Here is a 17,231-nt window from a genome sequence, read left to right as displayed (position 1 = left end):
AATTGTTGTGTTAATTACATCAAATACGACATAAATACGTTTATTTGGATTATAAATATTATACCCTTTTTGGCAACGTACATGCTACGTAATTGTCAACCCACGTTCATTTATTTCAGTTTGAGAATCATAGATTAATTTATTTATGACATTTTTTGATTTAGATTATCATGTAATTAATTAATGTACCTATTTATGGATCTATTAAGATTAGGATCTTGTTATTTTAATTAAATGATTCGTTTAGTAGTCATAGCACACGGTTACAGTTGGCTTTTTGTCTAATTATTTATGATCTTGTAATTAATTTGTCTAATGATTAGAAGGATACTATAACCTACAATAATACGAGTACTTTGTTGTTTCTAAACAAGCACTCTATAATCTTATGTGAAGGAAGGGCAAATTCCTTTACTTTGATATCCTGCCGATGACTGGCCGTTGCTGGTAGTTGCCGCGAACTGATGGTGTTGAGTTGCCTTGTCGGCTAAGCGTATTTGATGCCATGGTGGTGAGGAAAGGGATCAAAATGCTAAGGGAAGGTGAAGGATAGGGTGATGGAGCGACCAATTTGTTTAATCAATAGTGATAGGTTCTATACTTGTAAAGAGGGGGGAAAGAATAGATGATGGAGTGACAAATTTGAGTGATCAATTGTGATAGGTTCTATATTTGTTGTTACATTAATAATTATCTATACACATTAGCCTATACTCTATACGACCTTTTAATATTTACGGGCTAGATACTCGGGAGTAGAGAGAAGGGTAAAGAAATCACTACCCCAAACACCCTCATTTGGTAAAATTCGAACTCTAAACCTCTAGAATTTGAAGTAAGAAACTTACCCAGTGAGCCTATATTGCATATATATAATTATGTGCTTACATTGTGTGGATTTAAAGCTAGTACGTTAATACGGAAAATGAAAACAAAGATTAAGGAAAAGGTAGGGAATATAAAACTGAAAAAGAGAGAAGCAGAGCTACAAGAATTTTTTTTTTTTAAAAAAGATGGAATCTCTCTGGTAGTAGCAAAGAAAACTGAATAGGAGTAGAAAAAAACACAGTATAATTTCAATAACAATGATGATAAAAACAGAAGACTAAAAAAGTATAGTGATGCTTTTTGCTAGATCTGGTGCTAGAAAGTGATTCTCGTGAGCCTTTAACTACCCATAAAGTGTACCATTATCATTCATCCCACGACCTTACTTCCCCAACCTCGTCATATTCCTATCCCTATTTTTTTTTTTTTTAATTAATGTTAATTCTCCCAATTAATGAAGATCCTTTGTTAATTAAGATGATTTGGTGTGGGTGGTAGCTCGGGTAGAGAGTTGATCATTATTGACTAGGCGGGAAAAAAAAAGTTCGAGTTTTGAACTATTTAAAGAATGCGTTTTTAACTTAAAGTTTTAATTATCTCGAAATTGAGCTGAAAGTTTGAACTAATGTAGCATGTTTAACTACGTAGTATAAATTTTAGGACTAAAACGCAACTCAGTCTATTAATTGATCAGGTCTACTCAAGTGATCAGGCTTTGCTCTTCAATTGAAATTGAATTGATTTAATGAGTTGTTTGGAAATAACTTGAAAGTGGTGGGTTAAGATTGAGATTTTCAATACATTTTACTAAACGAAAAGAGAGAGCAATCCAAAGGATTTGAACTTTATTAAATGAAATGAGAGAGCAATGCACATTTTATACCTCAAAATAATAACAAGCACTAGAGACGCTTATGGATCAATTTTGAGGTAAGGGTATATAAATTTGTAGTTCCATGTCTTTTAACTCAATATCAAGGTTAGAAGAGAAGCAAAATTTGATGATTCCTTTTTTGAGTCATGTGATTAGATTCATTAAAAGTATTGTAGATTTATAGAGGGTTAAAGTAAGTGACAACAAAACTTATTGTTGAATCTTATCTATAAAAAGATGTTTAAGAGGCTAATGTGCCACATTCTACATCACCATTTTTTTTTTCCTTTTTTGTCGATTTACACTATATAAATAGCGTAACATATTAAAACCGATCATAAAACTTCAATTATTTATAAGCTAGTTGACATCCAGAATAAAAATTTACACCTATTCTTTCCTTTATGACATGATTAATTAAGTAATCTTGGGATATGCTTATATTTGTAATTAATTCATTGCCATCCTAATTGATTCCGTCAAACTCACTCTTTCTCTCTCCTCCTGTAATCACATCCATACGTCCATCACATCTCATCACAATTCACACTCATCCATCCGTTCACTATTTTGTCTTCTTCACTTTCCCTCACTTCATTCAGTGCTTGTCTCATTATAATACCACCTGCAAGTCTGCAACCCCATTTACCCTTCTTTCTCTCTCCTAAACCCCCATTTCTAACTTTCCCAGCAAAACCCATTAACCCATTTCTCTTCTATATTCATAAAACCCTTCTTCTCCCCATTTTTCTTCACTCAGGCATTTCATCGAACACCTTACCTGCTCCCCTCAAAATGCCAACCCCAGGTTCAATCTTGAGGCAATTAAGCGCAAAAGAAGGATGGAAATCCACATCTAAGAGATGGGCAAGCTATGGAGGCCGAAACAGCCATGGAAGATACTCTTATGGAGGTGAAAATGATATGGGTTCTTGTTGGAAACAGATGAATGGGATAAACAGTATGTATGCAAATGAATATGGAGGTAGTAACAATGGAGGAATGATGGCACAGAAAAGGGTAATGGTGGTTGTTGATGAAACTTCTAGATCTAAACATGCTATGATGTGGGCATTAACTCATGTTACTAATAAGGGTGATTGGCTTACTCTGCTTCATATTATTTCTGACTCTGATTCTCACTCTTCTGCTTCTACTCTTGCTAGCTCTCTTGGCTCTCTTTGCAAAGCTTGCAAACCTGAGGTATCTTCTTCTTCTTCATTAATTATCAGAGAAAACAGAGTAAAGTTGGGATCTTTTGTTTTGAAAGTTTAAAAATATATTGCTACATTTAAATGGGCGAAAATGGTGATTTATAAAGGTTTATGAAGAAAGTTGAGTTAAGGTTTTTGTAAAAAATGAGGTAAAGATGGGATCTTTATTATGCATGTAACGAAATCTAGGAATATACTACTTTTTGTTTTATCACTTTGTAAACTTGTAGTCATCTTTGATTATGAAATAGTGGAAAGTGACTTAAGCAAGAAATTTTTATTTAATAATGGGCTGTCATTTTGTTATTGGATTTTTTCCAAGTAATCTTTAATAGTTAAGCATCAATGTATGATAAATTCAAATGTGTAAATGAGTAAAATCTTTGAGAGAAATTCTTCCTAGGTTGGATATGCCCTGAACTTAAATTCAAATTAATCAAAGTCCAATAAGCTTTGGTAGCTCTTAGTTCAAATTTGGGTTAGGCAGAGTAATAAATTTTGGATTAATGGCTAATAAGTCGGAATTAGTAGGCTTTGGATTAATCCCGGCTAGTAGTTCATAATTACATGCTAAATATATTAGATTTGCTTGTAATTATTGGAGTTTGGTATACTATTTTCAGGTGGAAGTAGAAGCACTAGTGATACAAGGTCCTAAGCTATCAACAGTATTGAGCCAAGTGAAGAAGCTAGAAGCATCAGTGCTAGTGCTAGGCCAGAAGAAGCCCTCCCCAATAATGACTTGGTGAGTCCAATTTTTTTCTAAGAAATTTAATTAATTTTTTGTTTTAATATTTATTAGATCTACCTAATCAGAATTTAATCAGATAATTTAGAATCAATTTTAATTATTGTATTTGTCATGATTTTAATTTTTGATTTTTTGGGCAGTTTGTTTGGAATGAGCAATTCAGAGGATTTTGTGGAGCAATGCATTAACAATGCCGAATGCTTGACAATTGGAGTCAGAAAGCAGAGCAAAGGAATGGGTGGTTACCTCATTAGCACCAGGTGGCAGAAGAATTTCTGGCTCTTAGCTTAAAAATAATTAAAATAAATTAATTAAAATTAAATTTTATGTGGGTTTGTAGAGAGAAAAAAATGGGATATAAAGAATTTTTAGGATTTTAGAAGGGAATGAAGAATATTATTAATAATTATTAGGGATCCTTTTAAGTAGTAATATTTGGGGTTATATGTTAACCCATGATGTAATTACTAACTAAACTAATTTAGATCTGTTTATGAGATGGGAAAATATCATAATCATGATTATCTCCTTCAATTAAATTCCTCTGTAAATTTATTATCTTTAATTTAGATATATGTGACAATAATGTCAGAAATTGTCAGATTTTGAAAATTGATTAGTAACTTTTGTCATAATTAATCAGAATTTAAAACAAGGTGAAGGGTACCTTTAGTTTTGTGAGATATAATGGTGCTTGGTTGGATTTTGAATGCTACATTGTTTGGTTGTGGTTTTTATATTGCATTGAAATGAAGACTTCGTATTGCAATCAATAAGGTGCCTTGGAATTTGTGGGGCATAAAAACTTTGGGTTAAATTAATTTAGGTTGTGTTTCGGGTGAAAACAATGGAACCTTGTCGAAGGTCCGATGAAGTGGAGAAGACTAGATTCGATCCAAGTAATGTTGGGCCGAAGGTTTCCTGCACAGTAAACACACGTAAACTAGCCTCGGGAGTGTTGCCGAGGAAGGCCCCTCCGATGCTAAAGTCAGTTCAGTGCGTAGAAAGAGAACACTATGCAAGAGAATTAATTGCTTGAGGCTTTTTTTGAATGAATATACAAATGTAATATTGATGGCTTTTATACCTCTGCATACATGGGCCTTAGCCCAATTGGCTTGCCTTGAGGACTGATCTTTGACTTTAGCACAATTGGATAGATGAACCTTGACCTTGGGCTTTTAATTGGATCATTTAATGCCTAAGCCCAATTGGACTAAATTGGACCCAAACAACTTGCCCCCCAGACCCGATTTGGAAGGATGACAGGTCGGGTTTGATTTAATCAGAAAAGGAGGGAAGTGAATGATTTAATTAATCCAAAAATTTGAATTTAAACCGTAATTAAACCGTAACTAATGAGATAACAACAGTTAAGGCGGATAATTGTGGAAGTTGGACGGATAATGGGCAGTTTAATCGCAAGGTCGTGTGTTTAACGGTTACTTAGTGGGGTATTTAAGAGAAATTGAAACGCGGACTCCCCGTATTCCCATTTCTGGAGATATAATCAGAGGCGCGTCATCTCTCCTCACTTATTCACCAACACAAACCCAGAATTTTCGAGAGAACCCAAGAACCCGCATCAAAACTTCGCAAACTCCCCGAGCATTAAGCTTAGAAACTGAGACTTGCCACTACCAATTCGTAAATCGGCAACTTTCGCTTCAGATTAAGGTAAATTCCTTTGATTTTAGTTTATTTTTCTTCGAATTTGAACTCCTTCTTTTTTTTTCGACTTTTTTCTTCGAAATTATCAATGGCGAGAGGAGTTAGGGGTAGAGCCCGTGCTCCAAGAAGAGCAAGGCCAATTCCCGATCCCAGGAACAGGATTGGGACCTGGAATGGACGAAGAGCAGAGTCTGACCCTGCTGAAGGGATCAGGGCGACTCCAGTTTCCTCGGCTCCTCCTCAGAGAACGGAGGGGCCGAGCGCTTCTGGGCGGGACGATGAAGTTCCCGCTGTCCTTTGGGATATCCTTCCCGGGTTTTCAGAGTGGGAGGATGCCGAAGTAGCTTCGGCCATGATAAAGAACCGCCCCTACTCATGGTGGATGGAGAATGCCGAACAGTATCGGTTTGCCGAACAAATTGAGTTGCATTACGACATCCTTGAAGCTGATGGGTATTGGTGCCGAATGCTCGTGGCATCCGATAGAATCCATCGTCCACCCCCGGGGTATGTGGGGGTGTACACAAGACAACTTCAGTATGGGCTGAGGTTCCCTTTGGACGTATTCGTCCGAGACTTGTTGATCCATTACAATATTTCCCTATGTCAGCTAACTCCTACTAGCATCCGAAGGGTGATGACATAATTATGGGTCTGCAAGTTCTTCAGGTATGTGCCGAACCTGCACTGCTTCAAAAAGCTTCATCGGCTAGTGCCAAATATTCAAAGTGGGCACGGAAGTCATGGTTCTGGGTGGTACCGGATTGAGTCTCGGCCCCAGTACCTAACCATGTGGCCGAACGACTCTTCAGACAAGGACTGGAAAGGTCAATGGATTTGGGTTAGGGCACCCACGGACCCGGGCCACCCTTGCGTCTTCAGCGCTCCCCGGTACCTTGCTGAGCCTGATCCCGACATGGGAAGTTTAGGTCCCCCCGCAGATAACGGCCCAGATCCAAACCTTAATCAACAGAATATCTTCGGCAAGCTGCCGAACCGGGGGGGCAGCGGCCGAATGCAGCATATCCCGGAGACTTGGCTCCCCGATACGCATTATGTTTTCCAAGAGAACATGCTAGCAGCTGTCGGCCTCAGCCGAAAGTTTAAGGATGGTAAGCTTCTTCGGCTGGGGCCGAGGCTTTTAAATTATCTCTTTTTCTCCCCTCACTTCGTTTTTTTATGCTGTGCCAACCTGACTGAAGTGACCTTTCCCCTTTTCTTTTTCAGAGCGGGACGAGACCAACGTCGGCATTAACTACGCTCGTCTTGGCGTCAACCGAGAACGAGTTGTAACTGATCGGGCCCCCTCTATCACTGAACCACGGCATAGAGAAGTTCATCTAGACTCTTCCCACTTCCAAATTGAGGCTGTTGCTCTGTATCAAAGGCAGAAGCCTTTGTGGAAGAAGAGAGATCCCTGGTTTCAGCTGCTGGACGAATAAGCTGAAGCTGCCCGTACGGCCGAAGAGGTTGCACGGGTTATTGAAGCTCGTGAAGGAGGAGAAGGGTCCTCCAGGGCTGCTGAAGAAGAAGCTGCAGCTAGGGCAGCTGAAGAAGACGAGGCTTTGCTGAAGACCTCGGTGAGCTTTCAGACTTAATTTTGTCTGTTTCTGTTTGTTGTTTTGTTTTTACTCACATTCTTCCTCCCCCCTTGTCTTTTACAGTCTGAAGAGAGTAATAGACACAGAGAAGGGAAAGCCCCTATTCGTCTCGAAGACCAGATACAAGAAGAGTCCTCAGACTCAGACATGGACGAGCAGCCGCTTCAGAAAAGGCGCCGAAGAATGGCCATCATCGGCCCCCATGACTTTCAGCGGAGGCCGATGACCATCGACGTCGAAATAAGGGATCCCGAGGAAGGCAATGGATCGCCGAGGGTTCCCCGGCCACCACCTCAATCACCTCCAAAGACCCCTCTGCCACCTCCCGAGATGGAGGTGGATCAGAAAACTCCCGAACCTAAGGGAGCGGTCCAAGAAGAAATTAAGGAGAGTGCTGCTGAGCACGAAAACAAGGATGCCGTGATGTCCAGTGCTGAGGGCTTCACGGCAGACATTGCAAGAGAGGTTGAGGCTTTCGTCCTCACCCCTGAAGAAGAAGAGGTCATAATAATTGACTCTTCTGAGAAGGAGGATGCTGAGCCATCCAAAGTTAAAGAAGCTCCATCGTCATCCTTTCCTTCCTTCCAGACTCTGCAATCTGGAGAAATGGGTTTCTCGGCCCCCCGAATTCCAATCCCAGATCACATCTGGGACCTCATATGGGGTCAGAACCGAGAAGGTGCTGCAGCCTACTTCGGCGATGATGCAGGTCCGAAGTAGATAGGGCAAGAATCTGGTCGCTGAAGGCCACTGCTGGGATGGGCGAATCCAGCAGATCAGTTCCTGACCCAGCCAGGTCTAACCAACTGCTGATGATGCAGGTGATTTTCCTTGCCTTTATCTCCTCTAAAATTCAGCTCTATTTTTTATTTTAACTTGTGCTCCTGTTTCAGTTTGTGCACAATCAGACTTTCACTGTTGAGCTGATAGATACCCTACAAGATAGGGTAGACGCTGCCGAGCACGACAAAAAGGTAGCCGAAGAGGAGTTAAAGCTTGCTAAGCTGAAGCAAGCAGCAGCTGAAGAGAAGCAGCAGAAGGGTGAGGAATACGAGAAAAAAGCTGCTGAAGCCTTCAAAACCTTCTGCGACGCTATGGAGAAGGAAGTTTTTCCCCCACTGATGGAAGGGGAAAAATTCCTCCAAGAGCACATGGGAGTGGACATCTCCAAATTCAAGGCTACCATTGAGAGCCGAATCCAGGAAGGAGCTGCTGCACAAGCTGAAGTGCAGCAACGGCTAGAAGCTCTTGAAGCCAGCAGAATGACTGCTGAAGAGATGCTCCAAGCCAGGGATGTCCAACTCTCAGAGACTGCTGCTGCCGCTGAAGCTCAGAGAGCTAAGCTCCAAGAAGCTGAGGATCAGCTGATGGCCAAAAAGGAAGAAGTGGCCCAGGCCCAGACAGAGGCTTCCCAAGTTCAGCAGCAGCTGAATGAGCTAAAAGGTTCCTCCTTCAAGCTCGCCGATGAGCTGAAGAAATCCAAGGAAGACTTGGAGGAGACCCAGAAGAAGTTGGCTGATGCTGAGGCTCTACTCAAAGTCCGTGTCTATACCCAGGAAGAATATGAAATGGGTTTCAGAAACGGGTTCATGCTGAGCCGAAGTTGGACTGGTCCAAATGTGCTGAATGGGTCCAGAATCTCGAAGACCCTCATATGAAGTATGCAACTCCAGTCGAAGCTGAAATCCTTAAGGCTGAGGAAGCCGAAGAAGAAGCTGAGAGAATGGAGTTGGAGGCTGAACAGAGGGAAAGGGAGGCTCGGCAGAGTGCAAAGCCTGCTTCTTCTGCTGCTGGGGCTGAGACCACCATGAGGCCCAACAATGCTGACCAGTCTGATCCTCGGGCTGAAGCATAGGAACTCGGGCAGTCGTCTTCAGAATCTTGCGGTTCATCATGCGCTCAACTTTAGACTTGCCGTTTTCTGAATTTTTTGCCTTGTTTGTTTTTTGCTTCAGCTTGCCTTGTCGTACAAAACAGTTTATTTTTTTGCTTCTGTACGTATTTCGGCAGCTGTTATTTTCCGCTTGTGGGCGGCTGCCGATATAGTTTCTTAACTTATTTGAACTTGTAGCTCAATTTCTGAGCATAAATTATTAATTTGATGTTCTTTTCTTCAGCTGCTTTGTTTTTGAGTGCTTTACTGTTTCTTCAATTCTGCTGAACATAAACTTGCACTGGTAGTGCTTCTTGCCCCCCCAGAAATTGAAGTATGGCTTCAGCTGAATAAACAATTTCTTTATTTCTTAAAAATGGGTATTCGAAACACAGGGCCAACTGAAGGCAATGCTTCGGATAATGGCTTTCTGGGATAGGCAATATCTCAGAATTGTCCATGGACTCACGCCTTTGGAGAAAAAATCTTACTGAAGCTTGACTTCAGCTGAAAGACTAGAGTTCTTTTAAAAGACGAGTTTGCCAGCAATCAGAAACCCAGTTACCCGAAGGCGAAGGTTTCAGACGAGGCTGAATAAACAATTTCCAACAGTTGCTGTTATCCTTGGTTTTCTGTCTATCATTGAAAAATGGATATCCGAAACACAGGGCCAATTGAAGGCAATGTTTCGGATAATGGCTTTCTGGGATACAAGGCTCAGTTAAGGCAATATCCCAGAATTGTCCATGGACTCATGTCTTTGGAGAACAAGTCTTACTAAAGTTTGACTTCAGCTGAAAGACCAGTGTTCTTTAAAAAGACGAGTTTTGTCAGCAATCTGAAACCCAGTTACCCGAAGGCGAAGGTTTCAGACGAGGCTGAATAAAAAACCCTTAAAGAGTAGATAGAACCGAGAAAACTTTGAAAGGATAAAAAGTTGCAAACATTTATATAAATGGTGGCTCCAAGGCCTTTCATTAGTTCAAAATGTACTTACAAAGATTTTCCTGCCCCGAAGGGTTTACACATGATATTTTTTCAGTACATCAGCGTTCCAGTGATTTTTCAACTCAGTTCCATCCAACTGCCGAAGTCGGTATGTCCCTGGCTGAAGCTCATCACAGATTTCATAAGGCCCTTCCCATGCAGCTGAGAGTTTCCCATGGATTCGGCCTTTCTGAACTGCAGCAGCATTCCGAAGGACAAGGTCTCCACTTTTAAGAGGCCTTGCATGGACCCTTCGGTTATAAAATTTGCTGATTCTCTGCTTATAAGCGGCCATCCTGTCTCGGGCTGAGTCTCTTACTTCGTCGAGGAAATCGAGAGATTCCCTCACCAGTCGCTCATTCTCAGCCGAGAAGTGGTGCACTCGTAGGCTCTCAGAGCCAATTTCCACTGAAAGAACGGCTACAGAACCATACACCAGTTTAAAAGGTGAATAGCCCGTTGCCTCTTTTTCAGTTGTCCGAAGGGACCAAAGGGTTCCAGGGAGCTCCTCCAGCCACTTGGACTTTTGATCTTCCACCCTCTTCTTGAGGGCATTTAGGATCTGTTTATTTGCAGCTTCGGCTTGTCCGTTACTTTGCGGGTGGCATACCGCTGAATATGCCAGTTTGATGCCGAACTGATCTGTATACCGCTTCAATGGTAAGTTATCAAATTGCCTCCCATGATCGAAGACAAATACTCTCGGGATGCCAAAACGAGTAATGATATTCTGCCAGATAAATTTTCTGACAGTTTGCTCTGTAATGTTCGAAGCTGCTTCGGCCTCGATCCATTTACTGAAGTAGTCAACACCAACTATCAGCCATTTTTTCTGGTACACGGCCTCTGGAAATGGTCCTAGTATATCCAGTCCCCATTGGGCAAACGGGAGTGGATTAAGGATCAGCTGAAGATCCCTTGCTGGCTGGTGGATAACTGGAGCGTATTTTTGACATTTTTCGCATTTCCGGACCAGCTCCTTAGCATCTGCGATCATGGTGGGCCAGTAATATCCACCCTCAATGCCTTGTGGGCTAAGGTCCTTCCCCCAATGTGGTTCCCACAGATGCCGAGGTGAATCTCCCGTAGGATATAATCTGCATCTGTTGGTCCCACGCATTTCAGCAATGGGGCTGAGAAGGACTTTTTCAGAAGTTCCCCCCTGAAGACAATGAACCTTGAGCTGGTTCTCTTCATCTTGGAGGCCAAAGCTTTATCTTCGGGAGTTTCTCCCCGAAGCTTGAAAGCTAGGATGGGGTCCATCCAACTAGGCTCTGGGTCAGCGCAGCACACTTCAGGTGGTTCGTCGACACTTCTCTCTCGACGCACTTCTACATATACAGATCTGTTCAGCTCGGTAAGAGATGAACTGACAAGTTTGGAGAGTGCATCGGCTTGAGTATTCTGACCCCTTGGGATCAGCTGAACCTCAAAAGTTTTCAGCTCTGCAATGACTGACTTAGTCTTGGTTAGATAAGCTATCATGGAGGGCTCTTTGGCCTCGTAGCTGCCGCTAATCTGATATGCAACTAGTTGAGAGTCTGTTTTCAGGCAGACATGATCGGCTTCCAGGGAGATGCACAATTCTAGGCCGGCGATTGCTGCCTCATATTCGGCTTCGTTGTTCGAGGCCTTAAAAGAAAATTTTAGTGCATACTCAAAGGATTTGCCTTCGGGAGAAGTTATCACTACTCCTGCCCCCGAACCGTTTTCGGTGGAAGATCCATCCGTAAACAAGGTCCAGACTTTCTTTTCATTGTCTAGCGCTTCTTGGTATGAGCATTCGGCCAAGAAATCCGCTAGAGCTTGAGCCTTAATGGCAGCCCTCGGACGGTAGCTGATGCTGAATTCGGTGAGCTCAAAAGCCCACTTGGCTAGCCTACCAGATTTTTCAACCTTGCCGAGAACTTTTTCCAACGGCTGATCAGTTAAGACCACTATCTGATGGCAATCAAAATAGGGCCTCAGCTTCCGAGCAGCTACTACTACCGCGAAAGCGACTTTCTCGAGTAGAGGGTAGCGAGTCTCGGCATCCGTCAGTGTATGACTGACAAAGTAGATTGGTTGCTGACTTTTACTTTCTTCCTTCAGCAGTACTGCACTGATGGTGGCTGGGCTAACGGCCACATACAGGTACAAAGTTTCTCCTTCTGCTGGGCTAGCCAGCGTTGGGAGTTGAGCCAGATGCTCCCGAAGCTGTTTAAAGGCGTCTTTTTGCTCTTCCTCCCAAACGAGCTCTTTTGTTTTCGGGAGTTTCAGGGCTTTGAAGAAAGGTAACCCCTTATCCGAAGCTCTGAAAATGAACCTCGAGAGGGCTGCCATTCTTCCGGTGAGCCGCTGAACATCCCGCTTTGTTTTCGGCTCAGGAAGGTCGAGCGCTGCTTTGACTTTGGAGGGATTGGCATCAATCCCCCTTTTGCTGACTATGAACCCAAGGAATTTCCCTGACTTCACGCCGAAGACACACTTCTTCGGATTCAGCTTCATTTGATGTTTTCTTAAGGTGGCGAAAGTTTTAGCCAGGTCCTTAACATGGTCCTCAGGTTTTTTGCTTTTGACGATCGAATCGTCGACATAGACTTCCATGTTTCGGCCCTTTTGATCGGCAAAAACTTGATCCACCAGCCTTTGATAGGTTGCCCCCGCATTTTTCAATCCGAAGGGCATCATTTTGTAACTGTACACCCCAGCGTTCGTGACGAATGCTGTCTTTGCTCGATCGTCGGGGTGCATGAAGATCTGATGATACCCCGAGAATGCGTCCATGAAACTAAGCAAGGCATGGCCACTTGTCGAATCGACTAGCTGATCGATCCTCGGCAAGGGATAGAAATCCTTCGGACAAGCCTTATTTAGGTCCGTGAAGTCAACGCACATCCTCCAGGTACCATTGGCCTTCTGAACCATCACCACATTTGCCAGCCATTCTGGATATTGGCAAGGTTCGATGAAGCCTGCCTCCAGCAATTTTTTGACCTCGGCTGCGATGTCTCGGTTCTTATTAGCGGAGTAATTCCGCTTCTTTTGCTTAATTGGTTGACATGTTGGGTCAACATTAAGCTTATGGGAGATGAGGTCTGGACTTATCCCGGGCATATCAGCTGCCGAGAAAGAAAACACATCTTTGTTGTCCCGAAGGAGCTGAATAAGTTCACAACGGGTGTTTGGATCAAGGTCCATCCCGATTGTTACACATTTCTCAACGTCTCCTTCGGCCAACTCAACTGTTACAGTCTGTTGGTCCATTTCCATTGCTGATGGACTGGACTCTTCATAATCTGGCCTGCTGCCTATGTCAGCAGGTGTCCCAGTCTCTTTGTTCTTCGGCTGGCTCTCTGAGTCTTGCTGTTCAGCTGAAGAGCTAGCCTTTTCCCTTTCGGGCCCTTTACCTCTGGGTTCAGATCCTTGGGCCGAAGCACTTAGGCCTTTCGGCTTTTTTGTGCTTGGCTCTCTTTCTTTTTCTTTCTCCTCCTCATCCTTGTCGTCATCTGGGCGACTACTGGATGGCTTGAGGTAGTTGCACCTTCGGGCGTCCCTTTGGTTGCCCTGTATCCTTTCGGGGAAGCCGGCGTCTGAGACGTAAATCATCAGCTGATGATAAGTTGAGACGACCCCTTGGATCTCATGAATTATGGGTCTCCCCAAAATCACGTTGTACACTGAAGGAGCGTCAATGACCAAAAATTCAATCATGACGTTCCTGGCTGCCTCATCGCAGCCGATGGTGATAGGAAGTGTCACCTTCCCATCTGGATAAGTTGAAGCCCCGTTGAACCCGGATACCGGGTAGGGTACCAGCGTAAGGTGCTTGGGCTTCAGCTTGATTTGATTGTAGGCCTTTCGGAACAGAATGTTTGCTCCGCTGCCACCGTCAACAAGGACCTTACTGACGTCGTGGTTGGCCACCGTGGCGATGATCACCAACGGATCCTCGTGAGGGAACGTTATCCCCCGGAAGTCGGTGGCTGTGAACGTCATGTTCGACACCGGCGATTGGGGAGAATGAATGTCAGCGTTGTTCACCTGGTGAGTCAAAGCCCTAAGGTGTCGCTTGTGCTCCCTCCGAGAGCATATTCCTCCCGAGATAACATTGATCGGAGAGAATTTCCCCTCCGGCTTTTTACTGTTCTTCCGGGGGAAGTCGAGGTCTTGCCGAGAGTCCTTTGCTGACTTCTCGGACTCTTTTTTCTCGCGGTGTTCCGAGATGTATTTTTTCAAGTATCCCTTCCGGACCATGTCCTCTATCTGGTCCTTCAGTTGGATACACTCCTCAGTGTTGTGTCCCGGAGACTCGTGGAACTCGCACCACTGATTTTTATTTTTACGCTGATACCACTCTGGGAGTGGTCTCGACTTTCGGTAACTCTGCTCCTCCTTCGTCACGCTGTAAATTTTGGCGCGTGGAAGAGAGAGCGGAGTGTAGGACTCGTATATGCCTGTGTATGAGACAGATTTTTCCTTCTTTGGGTCGCTGGCCGAAGATTGCTCCGAGGCCTTTGACTTTTCCTTTGCCTTATGGCCTTGGCCTTCAGACAAGGGTATTTGTCTTTGTTTCCCTCCCCCAAATTGAGGTTGGGTTTTCGCTTTGTTCCATTCTTCGGCTCGGATGAACTTATCCGAGGCATTCAGAGCTTCCTCCAAGGTCTGCGGGGTATGCATGACCATGAAGTCTAGGAACTTCCCGGGCTGAAGGCCATCTGCATTGGAAAAACGGCTAGCCCCTGGTCCAGCTGAGAGACGCTGGATGACTCGTTACTGAAACGGGTCAGATAGTCTCGGAGGCTTTCGGTTTCCCCCTGTTGCAGACTCATGAGTTCTGCAGTAGTCTTCTCTCGGCGGTTTGCCGTGGAAAATTTGCTCCTAAACTTGGAGGACAGATCATCCCACCCTGTTATGGAGCCTTGCTTTACTCCCTTGGAGATCCACGCTTGCGCGACCCCCTTGAGAGTGGTTGGGAAATATTTGCACCAAGTCGCTTCGGATCTGGGGCAAAGATGCATATGAGTCTCATACGAGGCCACGTGGTCCTTCGGATCCGAGGTCCCGTCATATGTGATGTGCGACGGTATTTTAACCGTGGGCACGTGCTCTTCCAGTATCCATTGCTCGAATGACGAACTGGCGGGTAGCATAACGGCCTTGCCCTTGTTCCTGGCCGAAGGGACCGCGCTCCGCCCTCTTAGAGAGGTAGGAGTGGTTTTCGTCCCTGGCTGGGAAGTTTGGGCCTCGGCCGCAGGGAACGAGAGGCGACTGTGCACGCTCGGTTCCTTGCCGCCGAGTCGGTCGAGGACGCTTCGGCGAACAGTCTCAGGTTGTTCTCGGTGAGTAGATTCTGGCCGAGAAGCTGAGCTGCTGCTGTTATGCGTTTCTGGTCGGGAGGATGAGGATCCTTTTAAAAATTGAGGGTTCTTTTTCCTCTCTTTTTCATTTTTCCAGGTATCCTCTTCCCACTCTTCCAGTTCCCGGAAGGAAGGAAGCTTCCCACCATCATGGTCTAGCTTCCTCCGTTGATGCCGGGTATGCGGAGGAGTTCGATCACGAGGTGGTGGCATATTTTGTGCCCTCATTGCCTCCATGAGCACTGTCAGCGCTCTTGCCACCTCCTCCGAGCTGGGCCCCGTCAAAGGGGTCCTCGGCCGAGTATGGGAATGAGGGCGCACAGTCGATGGTTGGCTTTGGGGCACTGAATGTGTCCTATGATCGGACTCACCCCTGCTAGACCGAGAGTGACTCGGCCTATGATGAGAGTTATGAATTACGGGAGAAAGGGAATCCTCCCTGTATGATCCTCCCCCCGAGATGGCACCCTTGGGAGAGTTCCGGTCCGGCGAGGGTGATGGTGTAGGGGTTTTAGGCTTTTCGCCTGCTCCTTGACGGAGGCCTTTGCTCTTGCGGTTCTTAGCCATTGCTACTAAGATAATTGCAAGATGATCTTGGTTAGAAATTTGGCTTAAAGATTTTTGAAAGTCTTCCCCACAGACGGCGCCAAATTGTTTCGGGTGAAAACAATGGGACCTTGTCGAAGGTCCGATGAAGTGGAGAAGACTAGATTCGATCCAAGTAATGTTGGGTCGAAGGTTTCCTGCACAGTAAACACACGTAAACTAGCCTCGGGGGTGTTGCCGAGGAAGGCCCCTCCGATGCTAAAGTCAGTTCAGTGCGTAGAAAGAGAACACTATGCAAGAGAATTAATTGCTTGAGGCTTTTTTTGAATGAATGTACAAATGTAATATTGATGGTTTTTATACCTCTGCATACATGGAGAAGTTGGGCCTTAGCCCAATTGGCTTGCCTTGAGGACTGATCTTTGACTTTAGCACAATTGGAGAGATGAACCTTGACCTTGGGCTTTTAATTGGATCATTTAATGCCTAAGCCCAATTGGACTAAATTGGACGCAAACAGGTTGTATAAACTAAAGTAAGATAGGACCATTTTTATGTCTTATACTATGTTGTTTATAGTATTTGATCTTATATGATGTCCAAAATTCTTAATTTATGGAGTTTGAAGTTGTATGTAGCCGTTCTACGTAAAACAAAACATTGAGGCCATCAAAGCCTAACCACCCTTATAAATTTTACTTGAAAAATGGTGAATGCGAACTTTAAAGATTACAAAGATGCTTCAAGACAAATGAAAAAGTGGGTGAGCTTAAAGAATGTCCGTGTTATTATATAAAGAAGTTTACTACGAAGTACAATATTGAGGTCTAGATGATTTCTTGATATGGTCCGAAGAGGGCTGTATTGGATAATCGACCACGTCTATGAAGGGTTGGAATCATACTTGTATAGTTGTATGTATTATTCGTGCTTCCCGTAACTGTGAAATACTAACTTTTAGAGTTGAGTTTTTAAGTTCCTTATTTGTAACCCTTAGGATTACTTGTATTATCTTCGTTTATCAAATATGTGAATGTAAATACGACAGATTATTTGATTAAAAAAATAGACAAAGAACAGAAGATCCTCATATATCGAGAAGACCTTATCCCCCAAATGTCTAATATAATGATAGTCAACCATTGAAGTAAATTAAGGCATAGATTAGCTAAACATACATACTAGAAAACTGCATTACGGGTTTAATGTGAATAAAGAACTAAAACTTATATTTAGCGGCTAATAATACAGAGTAAACTGCTATTGAAATATCAGGTTGTTTGCAAAAATATAAGCTTCATAGTGCTGCAATAGTGCAATGAGTAAACTAAAATGAGCCGAGTTAGAACAAGTTTTTGAACTTGACCAAAAGCTCAAGTTTCGACTCGGTTTCGCCTTAATAAGCTTGGACATAAATAGAAAATTAGAAACCAACTAGATTACTCCTAAGGAGTACCATTTTGTTCACAGGGCAAAATGGCTCCAAGAGTCATAGGCCAGACAGTTTCTGGTGTCTGTATCTTAAGAGCTTATATGAGTAAATGCAC

General features: G+C 43.6%; 1 protein-coding gene across 1 annotated transcript; it reads left to right on the top strand.

The window, feature by feature from the left end:
• The first annotated feature begins 1,966 nt into the window (after positions 1–1,966).
• On the top strand, positions 1,967–4,191 carry LOC110709753. Its single transcript, XM_021887984.1, has 3 exons — positions 1,967–2,905; positions 3,540–3,661; positions 3,808–4,191. Exons 1-3 carry the CDS (start codon positions 2,498–2,500, stop codon positions 3,956–3,958), a joined length of 681 nt encoding a protein of 226 aa, XP_021743676.1. The 5' UTR covers positions 1,967–2,497; the 3' UTR covers positions 3,959–4,191.
• The last annotated feature ends 13,040 nt before the right edge of the window (positions 4,192–17,231 follow it).

Source organism: Chenopodium quinoa, unplaced genomic scaffold (assembly GCF_001683475.1).
Source record: "Chenopodium quinoa cultivar QQ74 unplaced genomic scaffold, ASM168347v1, whole genome shotgun sequence".
Lineage (NCBI taxonomy): Eukaryota > Viridiplantae > Streptophyta > Magnoliopsida > Caryophyllales > Amaranthaceae > Chenopodium > Chenopodium quinoa.
Note: the sequence above shows the minus strand (reverse complement) of the source record. Positions and strands in the feature narration are given on the sequence as shown.

Excerpts from the sequence above, each read along its gene's own strand:
- LOC110709753 (XM_021887984.1), top strand. The coding sequence starts at position 2,498 with ATGCCAACCCCAGGTTCAATCTTGAGGCAATTAAGCGCAAAAGAAGGA. Across the intron at positions 2,906-3,539 it reads GCAAAGCTTGCAAACCTGAG|GTGGAAGTAGAAGCACTAGT; the intron begins GTATCTTCTTCT and ends TACTATTTTCAG. Across the intron at positions 3,662-3,807 it reads CCCTCCCCAATAATGACTTG|TTTGTTTGGAATGAGCAATT; the intron begins GTGAGTCCAATT and ends TTTTTTGGGCAG.